This window comes from Rhineura floridana, chromosome 18, assembly GCF_030035675.1.
Source record: "Rhineura floridana isolate rRhiFlo1 chromosome 18, rRhiFlo1.hap2, whole genome shotgun sequence".
In the NCBI taxonomy this organism is placed as follows: Eukaryota; Metazoa; Chordata; class Lepidosauria; order Squamata; family Rhineuridae; genus Rhineura; species Rhineura floridana.
This window is the reverse complement of record NC_084497.1, coordinates 12,308,559-12,331,104: the sequence shown is the minus strand read 5'-3', so window position 1 is coordinate 12,331,104 and position 22,546 is coordinate 12,308,559. Positions and strand designations below refer to the sequence as shown.

The 22,546-nt window shown below is 52.3% G+C and overlaps 1 protein-coding gene across 5 annotated transcripts in view; it reads left to right on the top strand.

The window, feature by feature from the left end:
- CAMTA1 (calmodulin binding transcription activator 1) overlaps positions 1–22,546 on the top strand; it is a 697,561-nt gene that overhangs the window by 653,637 nt on the left and 21,378 nt on the right. For 4 of the 5 annotated variants that reach the window (XR_009759573.1, XM_061602029.1, XM_061602031.1 and 1 more), the window contains 9 exons: positions 907–1,103; positions 1,465–1,543; positions 1,890–2,205; positions 3,289–3,803; positions 5,241–5,428; positions 6,576–6,822; positions 7,561–7,632; positions 12,295–12,488; positions 17,519–17,593. Coding sequence is in view for 4 of the 5 variants with exons in the window: in XM_061602029.1 (XP_061458013.1) it covers positions 907–1,103; positions 1,465–1,543; positions 1,890–2,205; positions 3,289–3,803; positions 5,241–5,428; positions 6,576–6,822; positions 7,561–7,632; positions 12,295–12,488; positions 17,519–17,593 (1,883 nt within the window). In the remaining variant the exon portion in view is untranslated. Of the gene's footprint in view, positions 1–906; positions 1,104–1,464; positions 1,544–1,889; positions 2,206–3,288; positions 3,804–5,240; positions 5,429–6,575; positions 6,823–7,560; positions 7,633–12,294; positions 12,489–13,101; positions 15,554–17,518; positions 17,594–22,546 lie in introns of those variants that run through there. The other variant, XM_061602030.1, reaches the window with a different exon arrangement.

Here is a 22,546-nt window from a genome sequence, read left to right as displayed (position 1 = left end):
GGCTCAGCCCTGCCTGCACGGACTGGCAGTGGATCTCGGGGGTTTCGGGAAGGGGACATTCCTGGCCTTACCCAAAGGTGTCCAGGAATGAACCTGGTCCTTCCACACGCAAAGTAGGGCCTCACCCACAGAGCTACATTGGCCCTTCCCCTAAAAACAATGCAAACCTCTAGTCCTCATGGTTCTGAATAAAGGGCCGGTTTAAATAGGAAGCTATGACAGGCGGGGCTCTTCAGGATGTCCATGTGGGGTTCTCTCCCAGCCCCCCTGGAGACGCTGCTGGGGACTGAGGCCGGCTCTTCCGCATGCCAAACAGGTGCTCTGCCACAGGGCGATGGCGGCCCCTTCCCGTAACGTTATTGAGAACAAAATGGAAAGTTATGGCAGGCTATTTGGGCTTGCAAAAGGTAGAGAAAGATGCCTGTTGCCATGCAGAAATGGTAGACGAGCACAGCTTATGTTTAAATGCTCCGAAACAAGTGCCGATGATGCTGCAGTTAGCAGCCAACCAGAATATCTTCCTCATCAGACCTTGGGACCCACCCAGCCCCGCCTCTTCCTGCCTGCACTCCTGGGGAAGGCGGTGAGGTGCCCAGAAAGAAGCTGCGGGACCCTCCTGGCTGGCAACCGGCCCCCTCCCTCCCTTCCTCACAACCTCCCTTGCCCTCCCTGCTCTGGCTGCGAGGCCACGAAAGCTTGCACTGGTCCAGCCACGTCCCACTCACAGCAGGGAGCCGGTCCCCGCATCCAGCAGCAGCAGCCCCTGGGGGAGAGACTCGCCCTCCCTGCGGTCTGCCATCAAGGGCAAAGCCCAATAAGAGGCCTGCGGTGCTGCCCCCCACCCCACCCCCGGCTGTGCTTTCCCCCCAAGAGCGAGTCCCTAAGCCAGGCGCCTCTCCCTTGCAGTGCATCTCAGGGGCAGCCGCCTTGGGGAACTGCTTTGAGAGCCGCGTGGTGGTCGTCTGCGAGAAGATGATGAGCCGGGCTTGCTGGGCCAAGTCCAAGCACCTCATCCACTCCAAGACCTTCCGGGGAATGACTCTCCTGCACCTGGCAGCAGCCCAGGGCTACGCCACCCTCATCCAGACCCTCCTCAAATGGCGGTAAGACCCAGGTCTGGCAGGGGTGGGGGACTTGCCTGTGCCGCTCCCACAGGAGGAAGCAGCTCTTGGACTCCATGGGAACTCTTGGAGGGGGGGGGGTTGAGCCTTCAGACTGCCAGTTGACAGCTCCCCTGCAAACGCTTTCTGCAGCTTTTGCCACAGCTGCATCTTCTCAGTCCATGGATACCGCCAGCTGCCACCTCTTGGTGGGTGGATGGCCACACTGGCCTCATCGCACTTGGGGCTGTGGCCATTTTTCCTGGGGGGGCTCGATTATGAGCCCCAGTGGAGCTGTCGCCCACATTTTTCCCTCCCTTCAGCAAGCAGCCTTGAGTGACTCCTCTCCTTCTTGCCCCCCCAGCACCAAACATGCCAATAGCATTGACCTGGAGCTGGAAGTGGACCCCTTGAATGTTGACCACTTCTCATGCACCCCCCTGGTACGTAGCCACGCTCTCTCACCTGCACCTGGGCTGGGTGGTGCTCGAAGCCGCTTTTCGCTGCTCCTGGCGGCTGGGGAGAGGGGTGTGTGAGAGTCCCATTGGGGCCATTGCATGAGCTTGGCATCGAGAATGCCCTGCTCCCTGGGCAGAGCCGGCCTTGCCTGTCGAGTCCCTGCTGCTGCTGTCGTCTCTGACTCTGAGAGACATGACGGTGGCGCGGCAGAGCCGTTGCCTCCTGGGGGGCTTCCAGTACTTGCCAGGCCTGAAACGGGGTAATTCTGGGGGAGGGTCCTGGGCTCTGCCAGTCTCCTCTCCTGCCCCCCTGAACGCGTTTCTCTTCCAGATGTGGGCATGTGCCCTGGGCCACCTGGATGCCGCTGTCGTCCTGTACAAGTGGGACCAGCGCGCCATCTCTATCCCCGACTCCCTCGGGAGGCTCCCCTTGGCCATCGCACGCTCTCGGGGCCATGTGAAGCTGGCTGAGTGTCTTGAGCATTTGCAGCGGGAGGAGCAGGCCCAACTCAGGCAACCCCCCCAGATCCCTTGTCCTTCCCATGAGGAGCCCAGCAGTGAGAACTGGATTGCCCAGTGGCACAGCGAGATGGTGGCCTCTCAGGAGCCCCAGAAGGGGGTCACGGTGGTTTCCACTTCCAATACAGGTAAGAGGGTTTTGAGGTTGTCGCTGCTGCTGCCTTGGGTCCCCTCCTTGGAAGACAGGCCTGGCCTTGCCCATCCCCCTCCTCCTCCTCCTCCTAGAATCACAGAACAGTAGAGTTGGAAGGGGCCTATAAGGCCATCAAGTCCAACCTCCTGCTCAATGCAGGAATCCAAATCAAAGCATTCCCTCCTCCTCCTCCATTCCTTGCTCCCCAGTAACTTTGGATCACCCAGTGGCTTGCTTTGTACGTCCATGTCTTGGCTCAGTTCGCTGCACTATGGCCAGCCCTTGCCCCTGCCACCTCTCTCCACACACTGCGTTCCTTCTCGCGGCACCACAAGGACTGCCAGGGCTAACTATCCATTGTTTCCAGTTCCATCCAAACGAGGAAATGCAGTTTGCCAGGACTGGACCAAGCCAGGTTCTGAGACAAACTCCTGCTGTGCTTTCAGATCCTGGTCTGCCCCAGTCCTGGTAATTGTTGTTTCCTGGTTTAGATGGGATAGGAGACTGTGTTTAATTTACCCAGGACATTGGGCATGGAGGCAGGGGCAGGGCAAGGGCAGACCCTGCAGGCAAAAGGTCCCCTTGTCCCCCAGGCTGGTCAGCTGACTTCTGGGTGTGCTCCTCCTGCTTGATCATAACTTGCCTCAGGCATTGGCCCAGGCTGGGGCCCCGTTAGAGGCTGAGGTCAAGAGGCAGGTTTCACCCCCTCCCAGCTGTGTCCCCCACACGTGGCCTTTTGCACAGGACTGCCATTCTCATCCGTGAGGAAAGTACGGTGCTGCAGCCAGGGTCTGTCCCCCACCCCTGCTCCAGGGAGGGGGCCTGTGTGTGTGTGTCCGTGCAGACCAGCCTCCCCTCCCTCTCTCCCTCCCCCAGTGCTCTGCCCTTACCCACCTGGTGCTCCTGGGCAGCATTCCTCTCCAGCTTGCTTGCCATTTCCTTGTGCCCGGGCTGGGGGCCAGTCCTGCAGAGCTGCCTGGCCCGTTTTGCCAAAAGAAGGCAGGCCACGCTTCCCAGAAGTGGCAGCACACACGCACTTGGCCGGCTGGATCCTGACTTGCGCTCTCTTTGGTTCCAGAGCTGAGGCGGCCACGGTCGGAGCCCTCCAGTTACTACAGCAGTGAGAGCCAGAAGGAGTATCCAGCACCCAAAAAACACAAACTGAACCCCGAACCCTTCTCCACTCGGCAGGAGAAGCTCCTTTCAACCGCCCTGAGCTTGGAGCAGCCGAGTGCCCGGAAGCCACGCTCCAGCGCTAAGCAATCCCTCCCGGAGACAATCAGCCCCAGGCATGGGGTGCGGGACTATTCGCGGGAGCTGGTCTCAGATGTGGCCGGGTACCAGGGCCCCAGTGGGCAGGCAGGGGTCCCGTGGAGCCCAAAGGAGGTGTACGTTGGTGTGCCTGCACTGCAGGGGGCGGGCAGCCCTAAGGGGCTGGCGCTGGGGAAGGACACGGGGGCCCAGCGGCTGCACCAGCGGGAACAGATGAGCGTGCTGATGATGGCAGAGCGGGAGGCGGTGGACACCGAGCTTCTCTCCTTCCAGGACAGCACAGGAAGTGAGGAGTGCTTGCATCACATGGATGACTTGCAGGTGAGCCCTCTCATAAAACAGCAGGATTGGGTACAGCAACAGAAGAGCATAGAGGACATTAAAAGCAATGCAGAGCTATCATTACAATGATTGGCTACCAAAAAAGTCTTCAGAAGACACCTGAACGGCAAAAGTGAGGTTACGTCTACTGAATCTCTGCTGGAGGAGTGCTCCACAACATGGGCCTGGCTGAGGCCAGTCGGACCTCTGTAGCACGGGGACAACCAGCAGCCCTCCCCTGGATAACCTCATTGATCGGGCTGAGATATAAAGGCTTGGGCGGCCTTTCGGGGTAGCTGGACCCAAGTGGTTCTGGGCTTTGCATATCAACACAAGAGCCTCAAGAGCCCAGTATATAAACACCTGCAAGAAAGAAATATGGCTGTGAGGGAAGTGTGTGTGTGTGGGGGGGGATGCTTGTGATGTTCCTATATTAATGTATATATGGTAAGTGTTGGTGGTTTAGAAGATACATGGTAAGTGGAGTGAAAGAGGAGGGGGAGTGAATGGGCAGTAGAATGCTAGATGATTGGCTGAGTGTTTAAAATGGCTGAATGTATAAAAGGAAGAGTGAGAGTGGAATCTGGGGGGAGAAGAGAAAGAGTGGGTTGTTTGGTGGGTTTGAGAGAGTGGTTTGCCAGGAGAGAGTGGAGAAGGAGGGGGGTGGAGTTCGGATTAGTATTGAGTAAAACCATATGCTTATGTGCCTTAAGAAGAAATCTTGTTAATCTTGTTAGCTTTGTTATCTTTAATAAATACTTAATTTGGTTTACCAAAGGCCTGATCCTTGGCTGGGGTTTCACAGACCAGAAGGGAGGGTAAGGTAATGACCAAGGCTGAAGGGAAACTGTAACAAATGGTGGCAGCGGTGAAGAGAATAACAATACCAGTATTCAGAGTCTCTGGGAATACTAGTATTAGGACGTGACTGGTGGTTGCCTAGCAGGGGGCTGTTGAGATCTGTGCTAGAGCGGGGAGAGAAACCATATAAAAGGATAGTCCGGACTGGTGGAGTCCCTGGTGGTGCCTAGAGACAGGCAGTAACCACGAGCAGGTAGGAACCTGACAGGGAGAGCCAGGGAAGGGCGTCACAATGCTCTCTAGCATGTGGCCCCCGCCCACCACAACATGTGGCCCTCCAGGGTAACGAGGCGGCTCACCACGCCTCACCCAAGAGGCCAGAACGTGTCAGGTGATGTTCCATGGCAGCTTCTAAGCTTCTGCACATGGCTTCCTTGCTGGTCTGAGGAACTTGGAGGCTCTGCTTTCAGCTGTGTCTGTTGCGGCCCTTTTGCCTTCTCTGCCTCACTGTACTCTCAGTTTGACAGGCACCTTAGATCTGACAGTGGGGAGAACGGGGGGGTGGCGGAAAGGACTGGTTTCCGTCCCTCCGAGAGGGGCGATGTGCCCCTGAAAGGCTGCCTTCTGCCTTTACAGGTGACCATGATGACTCTAGCAGAGCACATCATTGAAGCGACCCCAGAGAGGATAAAGCGGGAAAACTTTGTACCAATGGAGACGCCACCAGCCGAGAGGATGGACAGCGCCCCCATTGGCACCTCGATGAGCTGGCTGGCCAGTTACCTCGCAGATGTCGACCACTTACCAAGCGCTGCTCAAATGAGGTCTGTGATGCTTGCTCGCCAGGCCCTAACACTGCAAGGACTTGCCACCTTTCCCCCTCACATAGGAGGGCCTGATTCTCTCTGTACTTATCTCCATGAGACGAGAAGGCGCCTCCCATGTCTTGCTGCTGCTGTGTGGAAGCAAAACCTGCCGGGAGTCAGGCTGTGAGATGTTTTGGTTTAGTTTAGATGTTAGCAGCTAAATTGTTCCATTTTGTTTTTCTCATTCAAGCCAGTAAAGGTTCAGAAACCAGAATATCCCTGAAAGTGGTTCTATTCTGGTTCACTGCGTGTGGCGCAGGGTAATTAGACACAGCTAAGTGTCCAGTACTTAACCCTCAAGTACTATAAAATAAACATCATTAGACCAAACGTAAATGTGTAGCATATTTTTCCTCTGTGCTGTTTCAACAAGGGTTGAAAAATTCTAGGTCACCCCAAGGGGTGGGGTCTTCTCCCTGGCCTGAAACACAGGGTCAGAAGCCAGGTGAAGCTGCGCTGCCGTCCCCCTCCATCTTGGAGCTGGTGAGGCCTGGCGGGTAAGAGCATCAGAAGGGCCTGCAGGATCAGGCCAACGGGGGCCCATCCGGTCCAGCCTCCTGTTCTCACAGTGGCCAACCAGATGCCCATGATGGCGAGCCCACAAGGAAGCAGGCCCTGGGCGCAAGAGGGCGTCCACGAATCTCGCGTTATGAGAGAGGGAGAAAAGCTTTGGTCTGTCCGCTTCCTCGGCCCATGCATCATTTTATACACCTCCATCACGTCTTCTTTGGTTCTCAACGTGGATGGTGTCCTGCGCCTGCCAGGCCATTGGAGGTCTCGCTGCCTGACAGCTGGGAGAGCCCTTGGCACCTCTCACTTGCCAGATGGTCTGGCCGACCCCTTGCCTTGAGAAGGAGCGCGAGCAAGATGGTGAACTCTGCATTTAAATTAGGGATTGGGGGGGGGTTATTTGGTTCACAGCGTATTGCAAACCTAACAATTTAGCAGGTCCCGAACTAGTATGTTATTCTGACCCATATCCTGCATGTGGTTTTGGCCATCACCACCCGCTCTATCTGTGCCCATACAGCTCATCTCTGAGTTTGCAGGGGGTGGGAGGGAATGGCTTGTGCAGTGGTGACCCTCCCTGTGCCTCTCGTTGCAGAAGCCTGTATGTTGGACCCCTGACCCCTTCTTCCAACACCAGCCTGAGCCCTGCAAGCTCACCAGTCAGTGAAGCGCCGTTTGAGAAGCCCAGACTCCCTTCGGCCACAGACTGGTCAGAATTCCTAAGCGCCTCCACCAGCGACAAAGTTGAAAATGAGTTTGCGCAGCTGACCCTCTCTGACCACGAACAGAGGGAACTCTACGAAGCTGCCAAGCTGGTCCAGACAGTCTTCAGGAAATACAAGGTGAGGGGCGGCAGCTGCTCTTTGGGGGAGGGGAGGGGGCAGGCAGGAGCAGGAGCACCTAGTTGCCAGCTGGCAGAAGGAAGTTACACTGAAACAGAATGGAAAGTGAGGGTCAGCTGAGTGCTGGGTTTTGGCAAATGATGGCCCAAATGGGCCCTGCACAGGTTAAAGGAGGAGGCACTGAAAATGGCCAAGGAAGGTTCAAGAGGGATGTGCATGCGCACATGCACTCACACACACAGCCAAAAGCACAGCTGTCCTTTCCGTTTGGAGGATTGACACAGCCCTGGATTGTCTTGCCCTCAAACCATTGGCCCCAGGTGCCTCTGAGGCTCTGTGCCCCCCTGAGGGGGCTCCACACACCCCTGAGGCTGCCACGACATGCATTTCCATACCCCCACACACACATAACATTAGCTGTCGCTGTCAGGAGTGGGAAAAGGCCTGTCACGGAGGACATGGTGCTCTGGGCATGTCTGCCCTGGGCATCCCCACCGTCCCGTTCTTGGCCCGCAAGTCCTTCCGTGCTCAGAGTTCCGGTTCTTGCATGAGCTTCTCTGAGAGACGCAGAGGCTCTGCCGCCGTGCTGGGTGCCCCTTGTGTGCCGTTGCCCTCAAGCCCAGCTGCAGGCTCCCCCGTTGGGCATCTCCTCTTTAGTCTCGGTTGCCCAGCCCTTCCCTTTCCACAGTGGCACTCCCAGCCACGCTCCTATTGGCATCTTTTCCCCTTCCCTTCCAGGGACGCCCCCTCCGGGAGCAACAGGAAGTGGCCGCTGCTGTCATTCAGCGTTGTTACCGGAAATACAAGCAGGTGAGCCAGGGCGGCTTCGATATTGGCACCACCCGGGCGGCTTCTGGCCATGGGAGGTGGCTGTTTGCTCTCTTGGTGGAGGGGACGGGAGTGTGCCGCTCTTTGGTTTTTCGCTCGGCAGAGGGGTGCTTTGGACCTCCCCAAGGTGACGGGGAGAGTGCCTGAGTCTTCCTCAACAGATTCTGCAAGAGAGGGACAGGGGCAGGGCCCCCTTTGGCGTTTGTGGAAGACGGAGCATCCCAGAGGGAGGGGGCGCTGCAGAAACAGCTCATGGCATGGTTAAACTGTTTCAGCGCTACTTCAGACCACAAGTTGGGCAGGGGGGAATCAATCACATGATTTTAAAAAAAAGCCCGCTATACATCAGCTCTGTCACACCTCTTCCCACCTGAAGCCTCAGAGCACAGATCCCCAACCCCAAAATCCACACGTTAAGCAATAGGCCTTCTGCAAATCTGTGCATGGAAGGCTCCCTTCCATTTACTCTGTGTTTGGAAAATGCACAATTTAAGGGAGATGGGGGGGGCAAACTTGGGGGGGGCTCTCCATTGCGGAGAGGAACGTAGAAGCAGGACTGCAGAAATCTGGATATCAAGGGGAAATGTTCTGTCTTACCATCTTCCTGGCATGCTAGTTTCTCTGTGTGTTGGGGTCTCCCCCTCCAGTTTGGACCAGTGGTCCTCACCCCACCCTGCCATCTGAGCAGTCCAGGAACTGGCTTTTGGCACACTTTGATGGCCTGCTTGCCTCAAAAAAACCAAAACACCCTTTGGAGAGTGTGGCAGTTTTTGGGCTGCCGATGCAGAACTATTGAGCAGGTAACTGCATTTTGTGTAGTCTGCACCCCCCACCCACACGACTCCCAAGTTATTGTGCTTTTGTTTCCTTACGGCCATCCCTCGCGCTCTGTCAGGCCCCTCTCCAAAGCCCCCAGCCCGCCTCTGTGTTTTGGTTTTATCATGTAGGACAGCAGAGGCCAGAAGGAGGAGCCGTGGGAAGCCTGCTCTGTGCGTGCAGTGCTTTGGATCCCGGCCATTGTTAGCTTTTGCCCGAGATCCACCAGGCAGCTTTGTCAGAGGCAGTAAATGCCCCTGAACGCCAGTTGCTGGAAACGGCAGGGGGGATGGAACACGTGTGGCTGTTGGGCTCAGGCCTGCTTGCTTATGGCTTCCTAGAAAAGGCACCTGGTGCCACTGCGATAACAATAGGATGCCCCCCTTTGGCCGGATCCAGTTGATGCAGGGGTTGTTGGGGGGTATTTCCATGTCCCATTGCTGCAGCCGCCCCCAATGGCCAGTGAAGTGGGGGTGTTGCGGTGTGGTTTGACTTTTGGAAGGCAAGGGAGAGAGAGCAGGAATCCCGGGCATCATGGTTGGCAATGGGGGGCATTCTCAGCAGCCGTGGCACTTCCTGCTTAATCAAAAGGCCTCGGTGGCTGACGAATTGCTTGCCAGATTTCATTACGGTTGTAAAGATTGGTTTGATCTTGACTCCCCTCAGGTGCATATCAGTGGCTGTTGGTTGCATTTACACAAACACCAAATTTGAATCTGGTGACGCTCTTCCTCACCTCAACCTGCCCCACACCATCCAGAAACCCCCGGCTGCTGCCTACCTGTGTTGCCCTTTCTGCAGCCCATGTTTTCAGGCCCAAGTTCTCAGCCACAGACGGAGGAGGGCTTTTTTCTGGGGGCGTTGGTAAAGCTCAACTCTGGACAGCCGCCTGACATTTGGCCCACAGCCGGACTTCAGAGAATGACAGCTGCTGCTGCCCCCCCATCCACCCCCTGCACCCACCCCCCACCTGCCTCCCTGTTGGCCCCAGCTGCTCCCTTTGCTCTGCAAGAATGCTGTCAGGAGGCAGCCAGAGCACTTGCCCTGGGCTGGTGATGACTGGACTGGCCGCTGGCTGTTGAACGTTAACCTTGTATTTTCTGTTTCTCCTCTTCCAAGCTTACTTGGATAGCCTTGAAGGTAATGACTTCACACACGCAGCGTTGGGGCTCCTGAGCTTTCCACCCTTGTTGCAAGCCAGGGCGATGAGGATCCATCTGTTTTGCTAGAATACATGCACACACACATGTGGGTCGCTTCCTGCTGTGGCGCGTGCATGCCCGCGGTGCTGCTTTGTTATGAATGCCAACCTGCCCCTAGGAAAGGTGCCCCCCCCCGGCACCACACAGGCTGCGAGAGAGGGGGGAGCAGCATTTGGGATGCATGGGGAGGAGGGATTGCAAATGAGTGCACAGCGCCAAGAGCCTCATACAAGTAGCCAAATAGGGTTAATTTTAAAGCTGTTAAATTATAACATTTAATTTTATGTCAGTAGCATTTTTTTAAAGTGTCCAAACACTTGTCATTCATCCAAGCTCCTTTTGTGCACTCACTGGCCACAGAACTGGAAGACAGGGAAAGAAATTGCCCCGGGTACAACCTGCCCATTTTCTTTTAAGCTTCCATAAGTGAAAGGACTAGAAGCTTTTTAACAATGAACGTTGAAGTGTTGTGTATTGGACCTCCAGGTTGCCATACCAGGAACTACTGAGTCAGCCCCAGGCTGTGGCAGTTTTCAGAGACACGGCCTGGGGTCAGGCCCCAGAAGCGTACCCCCCACACACATTTGGATCTGGTTTCGCATTCCACTTCACAGATGCACGAGCTTTGGCCCAGATGGCCCAGAAGGGGGGCTGAGTCCCTCCCCCCATGCCTCAAGCAAGTCTTGGGGCTCCCCAAACTGCTCACCATGCGGAGAGGGGCCCAGTCAGGCGAATGTGTGAGAGGATGTCACCTTTTGTAATGGGGATCCAAGCACCACCTGGGGATGGTGATGGAGAGGACGTGCCCCTTCTGCCGTCACAAATGCTGGCTGCTCCTGCAGACCCTGCCAGCGACTCCGGGGCTCTCGGTGCTGCCCTAGGCAAAGGAGCAGAGCTCCATGCACAGAGTCACGCTACCCCAAGGGCAGCTGCTGGAGCCAGAAAGCACGGGGTGGCAGCTGCATCCTGTGGCCCACTTCTGAGCTTCCCAGTTGGTTGTCCCATGTGGCAGGCAGGGCTAGATGAGCCCTTGGCCCAATCCCGCAGGGTGGCAAGCAGACCCAGAGCCTGCTCGTGGCACGAGGGAGGGAGGGGGAGGGCGCATTGCCTTGTCCTGTGGGGGGACTCAGGCCAGAGGGGGGTCCCAAGTCCTCCTCCCCCTTCTCCTTCACCTAGTAGTCATGACTTGAGGCAGCAGAAGACATGGGGCAGCCTGCAGCCTGCCAGGCCTACCCTCCAACTTCCAGGTAGAAGTCCCACCCTGGGAACTTAACCCCCCCCCATGGCTGCTTGCCCCACTTCCCTGGCAGAGACTGGTCTTATCTGCCCCCACCCTTTGGTCACTTGAGCTAGTGGGGGGGGCAGTCTGCCTTTCTTCCTCCTCTGATTGCTACAGCTGTCTATCATCATAATTATTTGACTTAACTGGCTGTCAGTTCCACAGGTGCAGTTGGCAAATTAAGACCCTCTTTTTGCACTTTAGCCATACAAATCCACCTCTTTATTTCTTTTTACTTTAATTTTTTTTTAATTTGCTTGGGTAAATTTTAAAATGTGGCTCTTTACGTCCTTAAACAAGAACTCATTGCTGCCAGAAGCCAGCCTGGGCTGCTTTGTACACTAATCCTTTGTGGCTTAATGCGGGTGAGCCGCATCTAGTGCATGCTGCTGAATTCTGCCCTGCCAGGAGCCAGAAAGAACAAACCACAAGCCTTGGCTCAAGCAAACCACAAATGGCAAGCCAGGAACAAGCTTGTGGGAGAGAAACAGGCCACTTGCGCTGGTTCTCACATAACACTGAGCGAAGGCTCGTGGCCGGCTCCTCTTGGCAGCAGGCAGGGCAAAGCAGGCGCAATTCAGCAGCGTGCTCTCAGGGGCTCTTCATTCACACTGAGCATAAACCATGGCTTACCGTGAGGTGTGAACCAACCCAGTATCAGATTGAGATTTGGTAAAATGGTTTGGCCCTGTATGCAGTAATTCAGGCTTCTCCCCCCCCCAACACATGCGCTTTTCTGGAATAATGGAAACCAGCTCCTTAGAGCAGGTTTGGAGGGGGGGTCTGCTCTGGGGAGTAACAGCTGAACTGTTATGATCACCATCCATGGAAAGCAGATACTTAATTGGAAAACTCTGTAATATTTCCAAAAAGTCCCACTTGTGACTCTGATGCAGTCCTGGCAGCTTCTGATCTGTGACACAGACATTTGCACTCTGTGATGAGTGCAACATCAAGAGACGACTCACATGCGTGAAAAGACTGGCACAGATGATCCGCCCCATCACCTTCCGACACCCTCTGGCTGTTCAGTGCAGAGTTTCTTTGCACATTCAGGCGCCCATCCTCAAGGGACAGAGTTGCTTGTGTGATGAACTAGTCACCGTCAGGGGTGGGAGGGAGATGGGGGGTTAGGGTAGCAAGGAATTATATTTATAGACCCTATACCCTATTCTCTGCCTGCCACCTTAACCAAAGAAGGGATACATTTTTTCTGTTATTGCAGAGAAATTTCTCTGTGCTCATCTCTAAATGGTCCCCAGAGTAGTTGCTGGCTGTTCTGTTTGCCTTTGGGAATGTTTCAGTCTCTCTCTCTCTCTTTCTCTCCCCCCCCCCTTCCCCTTGCAGTATGCACTTTATAAAAAGATGATACAAGCTGCCATCCTCATCCAGAGCAAATTCCGAAGCTACTACGAGCAGAAGAAATTCCAGCAGAGCCGGAGAGCCGCAGTCCTGATCCAGCAGTTCTACCGCAGCTACAAGGAATGCGGCAAGAGGAGACAGAGTTGCAGGACGGCTGCTTTTGTGCAGCAGAAGCTTAGGTGAGGTGGGGGGGCTCATCCTCACTGTGCTTGGGCAGCCCCCCAGCTTGACTTGAGGCTCCCTACTGGGGCAGGCTGGTCTGCTGAAATGAGTGGAAGGCAAAGGGTAGCCTTTGTGAACTCCAGTTAAAAAATCCTACATCAAAAAAACCTGGATTTCGCTCCCACCAAACACCAAGCAGATGTATGGGCGTGGGTATGGGGGCTTCTCAGAATGCAGAGGCTTGCGTCTGTTGCTACAGTTACATGAAACTGCACTGCCACTTGGGTGGGAAAGAAACCTGCATTAGGCTGCAGCAATAGCAATAATGGCTGTTATTTCCCAAGGCACCTTCAACACCCACCTGCTGTATGTGAGCTCCATGTCAAGCCAGACATGGCTCCTGCCACCTCATATCTGGGAGTGCAGGGAGGGGAACAGGACAAAGCCAGGCAGGCAAGAGCGGTCCTGCCTCCCAATTTGGCCATTTGGCAACCAAAACAGAGGCAGGCGGTGGACCAGAAAGGGGAGGAAAAAAGTGGATGTCATTCAATGTAACAAGCGGTTGGAGGGAGGTGCCCAGAATGACAAAACAAAAAGATAAAAAGTCACAATTTTATTCTGTTTTTGCAGTTAAAATGTGTAAAAAAGCCCAACGCGTTTCGGCTAATCAAATCTAGCCTTCATCAGGGGCTGAAAGAGATGGATATACATTGAAATTACTTAACATGCTATTCAAAATTGTAACTTACAATTATCCAGTTCAAGTCCGCCTAGACCTCTTCAGTTTCATCAGAAGCATCAAATTGCGTCATTTTTTCGGCAATTCAGCATCTCCGAACCCACATACCTTTTCCAAAACACGATCCCATTTTATGCCACCAGGACCAACAGATCCTTCCATTGCCGCTTTTGAAAGACTTCTCCTCACAGATCTCAAAAGATTAGAAACATCCACATCCAACTCGTGGCATAATCTTAGTAGAGAAGAACATCTTGCTCTACAAAATTTATCCAGGGATAACAATATAATTATTAAACCAGCAGATAAAGGGGGAGCGATTGTCATCCAAGACATCAGTGATTACAAAACAGAAGTCCTCAGACAACTAGCAGATAGTACAGCTTACTCTCCATGTGCGAGATCCTACAATAAACATTGCACAGCTAATCAAAGTCACTCTTGAGGAGGGCTTGTGCCTTGCGTACATTACTGAACAGGAAAAAAGATTTTTGAGCAACCTTACACCAAGGATTCCAGTGTTTTACACACTACCAAAAATCCACAAGGGCATTTCACCTCCCCCGGGAAGACCCATTGTATCAGGGTGTAATTCCCTTTTAGACCCTTGGCTCAGTTTGTAGATTTTTTTCTAAAACCATTTGTACCCAACATTCCCTCATTTGTACGCGATTCCACGGACTTTATAAACAAAATTCAGCACATCCACACTGAATCTCGAGACATATTAGTCACCATAGATGTTCGTTCATTGTACACAAGCATTCCACAAGAAGAAGCTTATGGTTATTATCAGAAGCACATTAGATCAAAGGACCGACAGACATCCCCCAACACATTATCTATGTTCCCTGGCAGAGTTAACGATGGAGAAAAATTACTTTAAGTTCGACAATATGTTTTACTGGCAAGTTAAAGGAGTAGCTATGGGGTGCCCCATGGCTCCAGAAGTAGCAAATTTATATATGGGACATTTTGAAAAAGAAATAACTTCTCAACACAGTCCCTTTTCGGTCCATTTAAGATGCTGGCTAAGATACATAGACAATGTTTTTTTAATATGGAATGGGAACACACAGAGTTTGGAAAACTTTTTCATATGGGTTAACAATAGAAATAGCTACATAAAATTTGATACACAATATAGCAGCACAGATATCCATTTCTTAGACCTCCATATTATCAAGCGTGGAAATCAGTTACATACATCTCTATACAAAAAATCTACTGACAGAAACACGTATTTAAGGTATGACAGTTCACACCCCAGACCGCTCAGACAAAATCTCCCGTACAGCCAATTCATTCGAATAAAACGAAACTACTTTGCACAAAGACTTTATACATCACTCTGGGTCCCTCAAACAACAGCTAATACAGAGGGGCCATCCAAAGCAAGTGGTGGAAAACAACTACCAGAAGGCTCTACATCAAAAACGCCAGGATCTCTTGCACCCTACGCCACGCATGACCTCAGGATGGTTACACTGTAACCTAACGTATAACAACATCACTAATAGGCTTCAGAAAAGCATCCAAAAATACTGGCACTTGATACAACAGATTCCTGGCTGCTCTGATAAGCCCATGGTCTCCTTTAAAAGGACTAAAAACATTCAGGATATTCTAGTAAGGAGTACCTTTAGAGACAATTCATCTAGGTTGTTTTCGAATTCAACAGGACCTACCGGACATTATCCGTGCACCTATTGTGTGTACTGTAAATATACCTCAAAAAGAGCTCAATTTACCAGTCCCACAAACCATCAAACATATCCTCTCATGCATCTTACCACATGCAATACATCGCATGTAGTCTACATCATACAATGTAGTTGTCCAAAAACATATATTGGCCAGACAAGCAGACCTCTTAAAGTAAGAATTGGAGAGCATTTAAGTAACATCAGATGCAAGAGGAGAAGTGCACCACTAGTAAATCATTTTTTGGATTTTAACCATACTCACGAAGATTTTCAGTTTTGGGGCTTAGAAAAAATACGTGGACAATTCAAATACACTTCAGAGGAGAGAAATTGCATGGATTCTTAAATTAGACACTGTTTCTCCAGGTGGACTGAATGAAGACTTGGATCTTCTTTCCTTGTTATAAATATATAGAATTGGAATAACATCACTAAGATAAGGGTGACTGCAATCATCCATCCAATCTGATCTGCAACTGAGATCATTAGGCATATACTAAAGTTCACTCTGTGAATCTATGCGCAATTACAACGAGATCCCTAAGAAATGAGAGGTCATAATTACTCAATCAATGCATACTCTTGCTGGCAACATCAGAGGCAGACTACATCTCGCTCTGCAACTCTCGACATACATACAAACGCTTCTTTGCTTTCTTTTGTCAATGTTTTGACTAATGAAAAAACCATGGAATATGTGTTTACAGTTTTCCCTCTTTAAAAGGAAGCGCGTATATTAAATCCAACATAAAAGCGATTACACTCACTAAGCGATTTTAAACTCTGAGATCATTCAAGACATACTATTTTTCACTCTGCAAACCTACACGTAATTGTAACAGGATCCCTAAGGAATGAGAGTCAGCAACTACTTAACAAGCACGAATTCCAGCTGAAACTATTTGAGATAAACTATATCTTTCTCAGCAGCTCTCAATAAACACACTTACCAGGCTCAGCCTGACGAATGTGTTACTGACCACGTGTATTCCTCTGAACAACACCAATGTTATTATTATTTTGAAAAAATTAAAAGAAGCATGTGAGTAATCATAACATAATGACAGAAAAACGTTTGTTCTCCCTCCCCCAAAAAACCAAACCTGTAAGTTACAATTTTGAATAGCATGTTAAGTAATTTCAATGTATATCCATCTCTTTCAGCCCCTGATGAAGGCTAGATTTGATTAGCCGAAATGCGTTGGGCTTTTTTACACATTTTAACTGCAAAAACAGAATAAAATTGTGACTTTTTATCTTTTTGTTTTGTCATGGTGGACCAGGAAGGACCAGAAAGAATGGATCCACACTGGTCCAAGCAAGGGCCAGGCGGGGTGATTCTAGCCGCGAGAGCCCTGCAGGAGTTCAGTTCAGTTTATTATTACACGGTCACGGACCCAGTAATTGCAGGAGTTTTCTTCCAACCAGAGTCTCCCTGATGATGGCAGCTGAATTCCATTTGCTAGAGAGTATTTATTTATTACATTTATATCCTGCCCTTCCTCCCAGTAGGAGCCCAGGGCAGCAAACAAAAACACTAAAAACACTCTAAAATATCATAAAAACAAGCTTTAAAATATATTAAAACAAAACAGCTTTAAAAACATTTTTTTCAAAAATCTTTAAAAACAAAAAGTAATTCCAACACAGATGCGGACTGGGATCAGGTCTCTACTTAAAAGACTTGTTGAAAGAGGAAGGTCTTCAGTAGGCACTAAAAAGATAACAGACGGTGCCTGTCTAATATTTAAGAGGAGGGAATTCCAAAGAGTTGGTGCCACAATGCTAAAGGTCCACTTCCTATGTTGTGCAGAATGGATCTCCTGATAAGATGGTATCTGCAGGAGGCCCTCACCTGCAGAGCGCAGTGGTAGGTTGGGTATATAAGGGATAAGATGGTATTTTTGGTATCCTGAAATACAATAAATAAATACATACATAATAGAGAGTAACAGATGGGCAAGCTGGGGCCTTCACACCCTTCCTGCGGGGCTCCCTAGAAGCATCTGGCTGGCGGTTGCAGGAAGCGACGCTGCGGAGTAGATGGAGTCTCCTTAGTCTGGCCCGGAGGGGCAGTTCTTCTGTTCAGGAGGCAAATTTTAGACAAATGCGCAGAGGAGACGTCTGTCACGATAGCAAGATAGCTGTTCTATTGAGTGGCAGTTTCTGAGTGGCAAACCAGGAGGCCAGTTGGGGGAGGGCCCTTGTCCTCAGCTGTTGCCCAGAGGCATCTGGCTGGCAGCAGGCAGGCGAGACATGAGCTCCATGGAGGGTGCAGCAGTCGCCCCTCACTACATACTTCTCCATCAACAGAGATGCCTGCAACGTTTTTACAGGGATCAGCTTGGCCAGCCTCCCTCACGCAAACTTAGGAAGCTGCCCTATATACCACCGTCAGGCGGTTGGTACATCTAGCTCAGTACTGGCTGGCAGAGGCTCTGCAAGTTTCCAGACCCAGTGGGAGGCACTCCCAGCCCAACTGGAGATGCTGCCTGGGACTTTCTGCGGGCAGAGCGGAGGCCTCTGCTCAGCCCTTCCCCTCCTCCCTCTCCTTGATCCCTGCTGTCTCCTGACGCCATCTTGCTTTCTTTCTCTCTTGTAGAGGCAGCCTGCTCACCAAGAAGCAGGACCAAGCTGCTCGCAAGATCATGCGTTTTTTACGACGCTGCCGCCACAGGTGAGGCACCACCAGCGTTCAGGCTTCCAGTTGCGCCCTGTGCAAAATTACTGGCTGGGGGCCACAGGCCAGGGGTTTGAAGGCAGTGGGGGCCATCACTTGGGGTGCTGCCGCAGACATGTCTGTCCAGAAAGAGAGTTTCAGGTGCTCCTCGGATTGGGGCCTGGTTTAGATCTCGTGGCTGTTGGTTTGGTGGAGAAAACTTTTCTTTGCCTTCCTGCTGCTGCTGCCCACGGGAGGTGACTTAGGACCCTGAAGGTTAGGACCCTCTTGGCTGCAGTCAGCATGGGCTGTTCACCTGTAAGGCAAATCTGGTTCTGTACCTTGACTGAGAGACAATGGATCCCATCCCTGCCTGGCCCCTCCCTTGTGCTTCTGGGGGGCTGCCTTGCCTTGCACAATATATCTTAGTGGCACCTTATAAAAAAGTTATGAATGACCATTCAAAAAACAGATACTGAACTCCTCTGGCAGTGAACTGTGTGGGAAAGATGTTTTGATGGCGCTGTGGGCGCTGGCCAATAGGAACCCAACACAGCCACCATTTCCTTGAGGTCTGCAGAAGTGGTTTCATTAGGTTCAAAAATGCCCCTTGTGTTTCCATCCCAGAACCCCCAGGTGAGGCAGCAGCCAAGCTTCTGGGGGGCCAGGCCTGGCACCTTGCTGTCACCTCTCCTGGAGGAGAAGCAGAGTGGGACTTGACAGGATCTGGGCCTCCCTGACCATTGAAGCAGCCTCTTCTCCCCGCCCCCAAGACAGAGCACTACATGCACGCATGGCCTATTATTCATCATTTACTGTTATTTATTGTCACAGATGTGTCCCACTTTTCCTTCAAGGTGCTCACGGTGGCAGACAAGGTTCTCCCTCTCCATTTTATTCTCACAACAACCCTGTGAGGTGGGTTAGGCTGAGAGGTCACCCAATGAGCTTCAGGGCCATGTTGGGATTTGATCCCAGGTCTCCCAGGTCCTAGCCCAGCACTCTAACCACTTTGCCACCTGGCCCTCGGCTTCCCCTCTAGTCTTCCGTTGGTGACTTGAGACTTGCATGTTGGCTGAAGGTGGAGACCACCAGCCCTGCTTTGGCACTATTTTCTCTTCCCTGGGAGAGGAAGGCAGAGCAGTGAGCTGAGACTGCTTCCAGACTAGACAAGGCCTTGGTCTGATCCAGCCTGGCGGCTCTTAGGAGGCAGCTGGCGCTGTGCACAAGGGGAGCGGGCCTGGAAAGGGCCCAGGGCCCAATGGCCAGTCAGAGGAGATGACATAGGGATGCAGAAGTAGCAGCCTGGCTCTCTGCAGAACTCATTCTCATGCAGAGAGTCGACGGAAGAGAAGGAGGCACTAAGAGAGTCAAGAGACTAAAAAGGCGAAAGTGTGGCCCTATCCTGGGGTCTCAGTGCGAAGCCAGCAAGTGTGTCATTCAAGGACCGAGGGCATGGAGGCCTCTGTCCCCTGAGCAGCCCTTGTTGTTTTGGATCAGGGATTTGCCCTCTCTTTCATGAATGGAGAGTGAAGAGTGTGTGTGTGCGTGTGTCCTCCTGGGAGGAGATTGGGCCAGGATGCTCACCTCACTTGTATGCCCTCTTCACCTGCCAGGATTCCATTGGCTTTGATCCACCCTTGTGTGGACATCCTTCATGCAGAAGCGAAAGGGGGGAGTGAATAGAGGCATATTCTAGCCAATAAGAGTCTTAAATCTGCATGGAGGATAAGGCAGTCAGTGGCTACTAGCCACGATGGTTGTGCTCTGCCTCCACGGTCACAGGCAGGATGCTTCTGAATACCAGTTGCTGGAAGCCGCAGGAGGGGAGAGTGCTCTCGCGCTCAGGTCCTGAGGGGCATCTGGCTGGCCACTGGGAACAGGGTGCTGGACTAGATTGCCCCCCTCTGGCCTGACCCAGCACTGCTGGGCTCTTCCGCTGTCCCTAAGCGAGAGCTCCTTGAAGGCTCCAGTGTGGAAATGCCCTCTCCCTGCCAAGCGCCTAACTGGGCAGCCACCGTGCCCAACTCGGGGTCTGCGTTTGGCCCGTGCGCTGCACATGCGGCTCTGCTGGCCTCTGTGGTTGCCAGATGTTTCAGGACTGAAGCCAAGTAGGTGCCACTGCAAAAATGTGTCAGCAACCACACTAGGGTGTTACCTTGGAAAGCCCCCTCTGATCTCTGAGCTAAGGGAATGACTTCGGTGCCAGAGGGGGCAGTCCTCTGAACAGCACCTTCCGGGTTCCAATCGATGCAGCGCCAAAGGGAGAATGCCTGTTGCTTCAGAACAAAGAAAGGCCACCTGGACATCCAGAGTCCAGCAGACGAGGCAGGGAGGGAGTGGCTGCATGTGCAGAGGAGGAACAGGCTCTTTCGGCACATGGCTTGGAGTCTGGGGTGGACTGTCGGTTAGATGTTTTTTGAATGCTTCCGAATGGGGGGGGGGAGCCTCCCTGCATGTATCAGCCCAGAATTCTGCCACCTCCTCCTGCGTCAGCCCTGAGAGACTTCTGAGGAAGAAAACCCCCAGACCTTGAGGGAGATTTCGGGGGGGGGGGGCGGTGGCAGCATTTGAGCTGAATGCCAGCAGAAGCTGAACCAAATCCCTGGTGAAGGGGCAGGCTTTGCCCTGGGTGTCATCACCCTGAGGAACTTCTAGCTTTAAGGAAACCAGAGCATGCATGCACGGATAGGAAAGATCCCAGTTCTAGCTCCTGCAGTTGCAGATGCCAGGAGATGCGATGCTTGCTGTTTCATCCCTGCAGGAGAGAGGGGGAGAGAAAGGTGGGATGAAGAAGGCAGAAGGGGGGGAGGAAATGAGGCCAGCAGCCCAAGAGTGTCCGTCTCCACACCTGAAGGACAGCCTAGGAAGCTTGGAGGTTCCCTTCTCTTATCTCCCCTTGCCCCCTGCAAACCCGGTCAAGCCAAGTTGATTTATTTATTTATTACATTTATATACTGCCCCATAGCTGAAGCTCTCTGGGCGGTTTACAGCAATTAAAACAATAAAAACAAATATACAAATTTTAAAACACAAACAACAATTTAAAAACACAATTTTTAAAAAAAATTAAACAATTTTAAAACACATGCTAAAATGCCTGGAAGAAGAGGAAAGTCTTGACCTGGTGCCAAAAAGATAACAGTGTTGGCGCCAGGCACACCTCATCAGAAAGATCATTCCATAATTTGGGGGCCACCACTGAGAAGGCTCTCTCCCTTGTTGCCATCCTCTGAGCTTCCCTCAGAGTAGGCACCCGGAGGAGGGCCTTAGATGTTGAGCGTAGTGTACAGGTGGTTCATGTCGAGTTGCATCCCAACACTTCCAACAGGACGCAGGAAGGCGATCTTGGCAGAGAGCAACGTTGGCACATCTGCACCTCAGGACTGTCTTGTGAAGCTCTGGGGTAGGGAGAACAAATCTGCAGGCCCAAACTCCACAAAGGGATTGCGGGGAGGGAAGGGCGATCTGCCTTGGTGCCTACACTCCTTGTGACACTCTGCTTGCTGGCTGCTCCTTTGGACTGGTACCAGTCAGCACAGGGCTCATCAGCCCCAGTCTCCGCACAGCTGGGCCCTGCCAGGGGTCCCGATTCAACCCCCGACTCTTGCAAGCCCCTTAACCACACGTAATTCTGGGAGAGACGATGCCCCAGAAACTGTGCAGAATGCAGATGAGGGTGGCCGTCGATGACGAGTGGGGCTTGGAGGGGTATTTTGGAGAACACTCAGGCAGAAAAGCTGTTAGGCTAGAATTGCCCACAGTAATTTTATTTTTTCCCCAAGGTGGCACACAAACAGGGTTCTCAGGACTGGACATGGAACTGAAACAGCCTTGGTCGCCCTGGTGGATGATATGAGGAGGGCGTTGGATAGGGGAGAACATACCTTCCTCGTCCTCCTGGACCTCTCAGCGGCTTTCGATACCGTTGACCATGGTATCCTTTTAAATTGCCTAGAGGGATTAGGAATAGGGGGCACTGTTTTACGGTGGTTCCGTTCCTATCTCTCAGATAGGCACCAACGGGTGGCATTGGGGGATGAGGTTTCAGACCCTTGGCCTCTCCATTGTGGAGTGCCACAGGGTTCTGTCCTCTCCCCCATGCTATTCAACATCTATGTAAAGCCGCTGGGGGCCATCATCAGGAGTTTTGGGCTGCAGTGTCACCAATATGCGGATGACACTCAGCTCTATCTCTCGTTTAAGTCCTCGCCAGAGTTGGCTGTGGATACCATGTCCAAGTGCCTGGAATCCTAGTGGATGGATGGGAGAGAATAGGCTGAAGCTAAACCCCAACAAGACCAAGGTGTTCCTCGTGGGAGACAAGGGAAGGTTGGGAGATATAGACCTGGTGCTTAATGGGGTGAGATTACCCCTGAAAGACCAGGTCCGCAGCCTTAGGGTCATTCTTGACTCCCAGCTGTCCATGGAGGCTCAGGTCTCGGCAGTGAGCAGTGCAGCTTGGTATCAATTACATCTAATACAGAGGCTACGACCCTACCTTCCTGTCCATCTGCTCCCACGGGTGATACATGCCCTGGTCTCCTCTCGCTTAGACTACTGTAATCCGCTCTACGTGGGGTTACCCATGAAAACGGTTTGGAAATTACAGCTGATACAGAATGCGGCGGCACGTCTGATTAAGAACAGCCGTCGCCGTGATCACATAACTGCGGTGTTAGTAGACCTACACTGGCTACCAGTTGTTTACCGGGCCCAATTCAAGGTGTTGGTGTTGACCTTTAAAGCCCTATACGGTTTCGGCCCAGTTTATCTGAAGGAGCGCCTCCAGCATCACCAATTATGCCACCTGACGAGATTAGCTACACAAGACCTCTCGGTCCCGCCAGTCAAAACAGCCAGGCTGGTGCAGACCAGAGAGAGGGCATTCTCGATTGTGGCCCCCACCCTCTGGAATTCCCTTCCTTTTGACCTTCGACATGCCCCCTCCCTGATGGGTTTCCGCCGGGC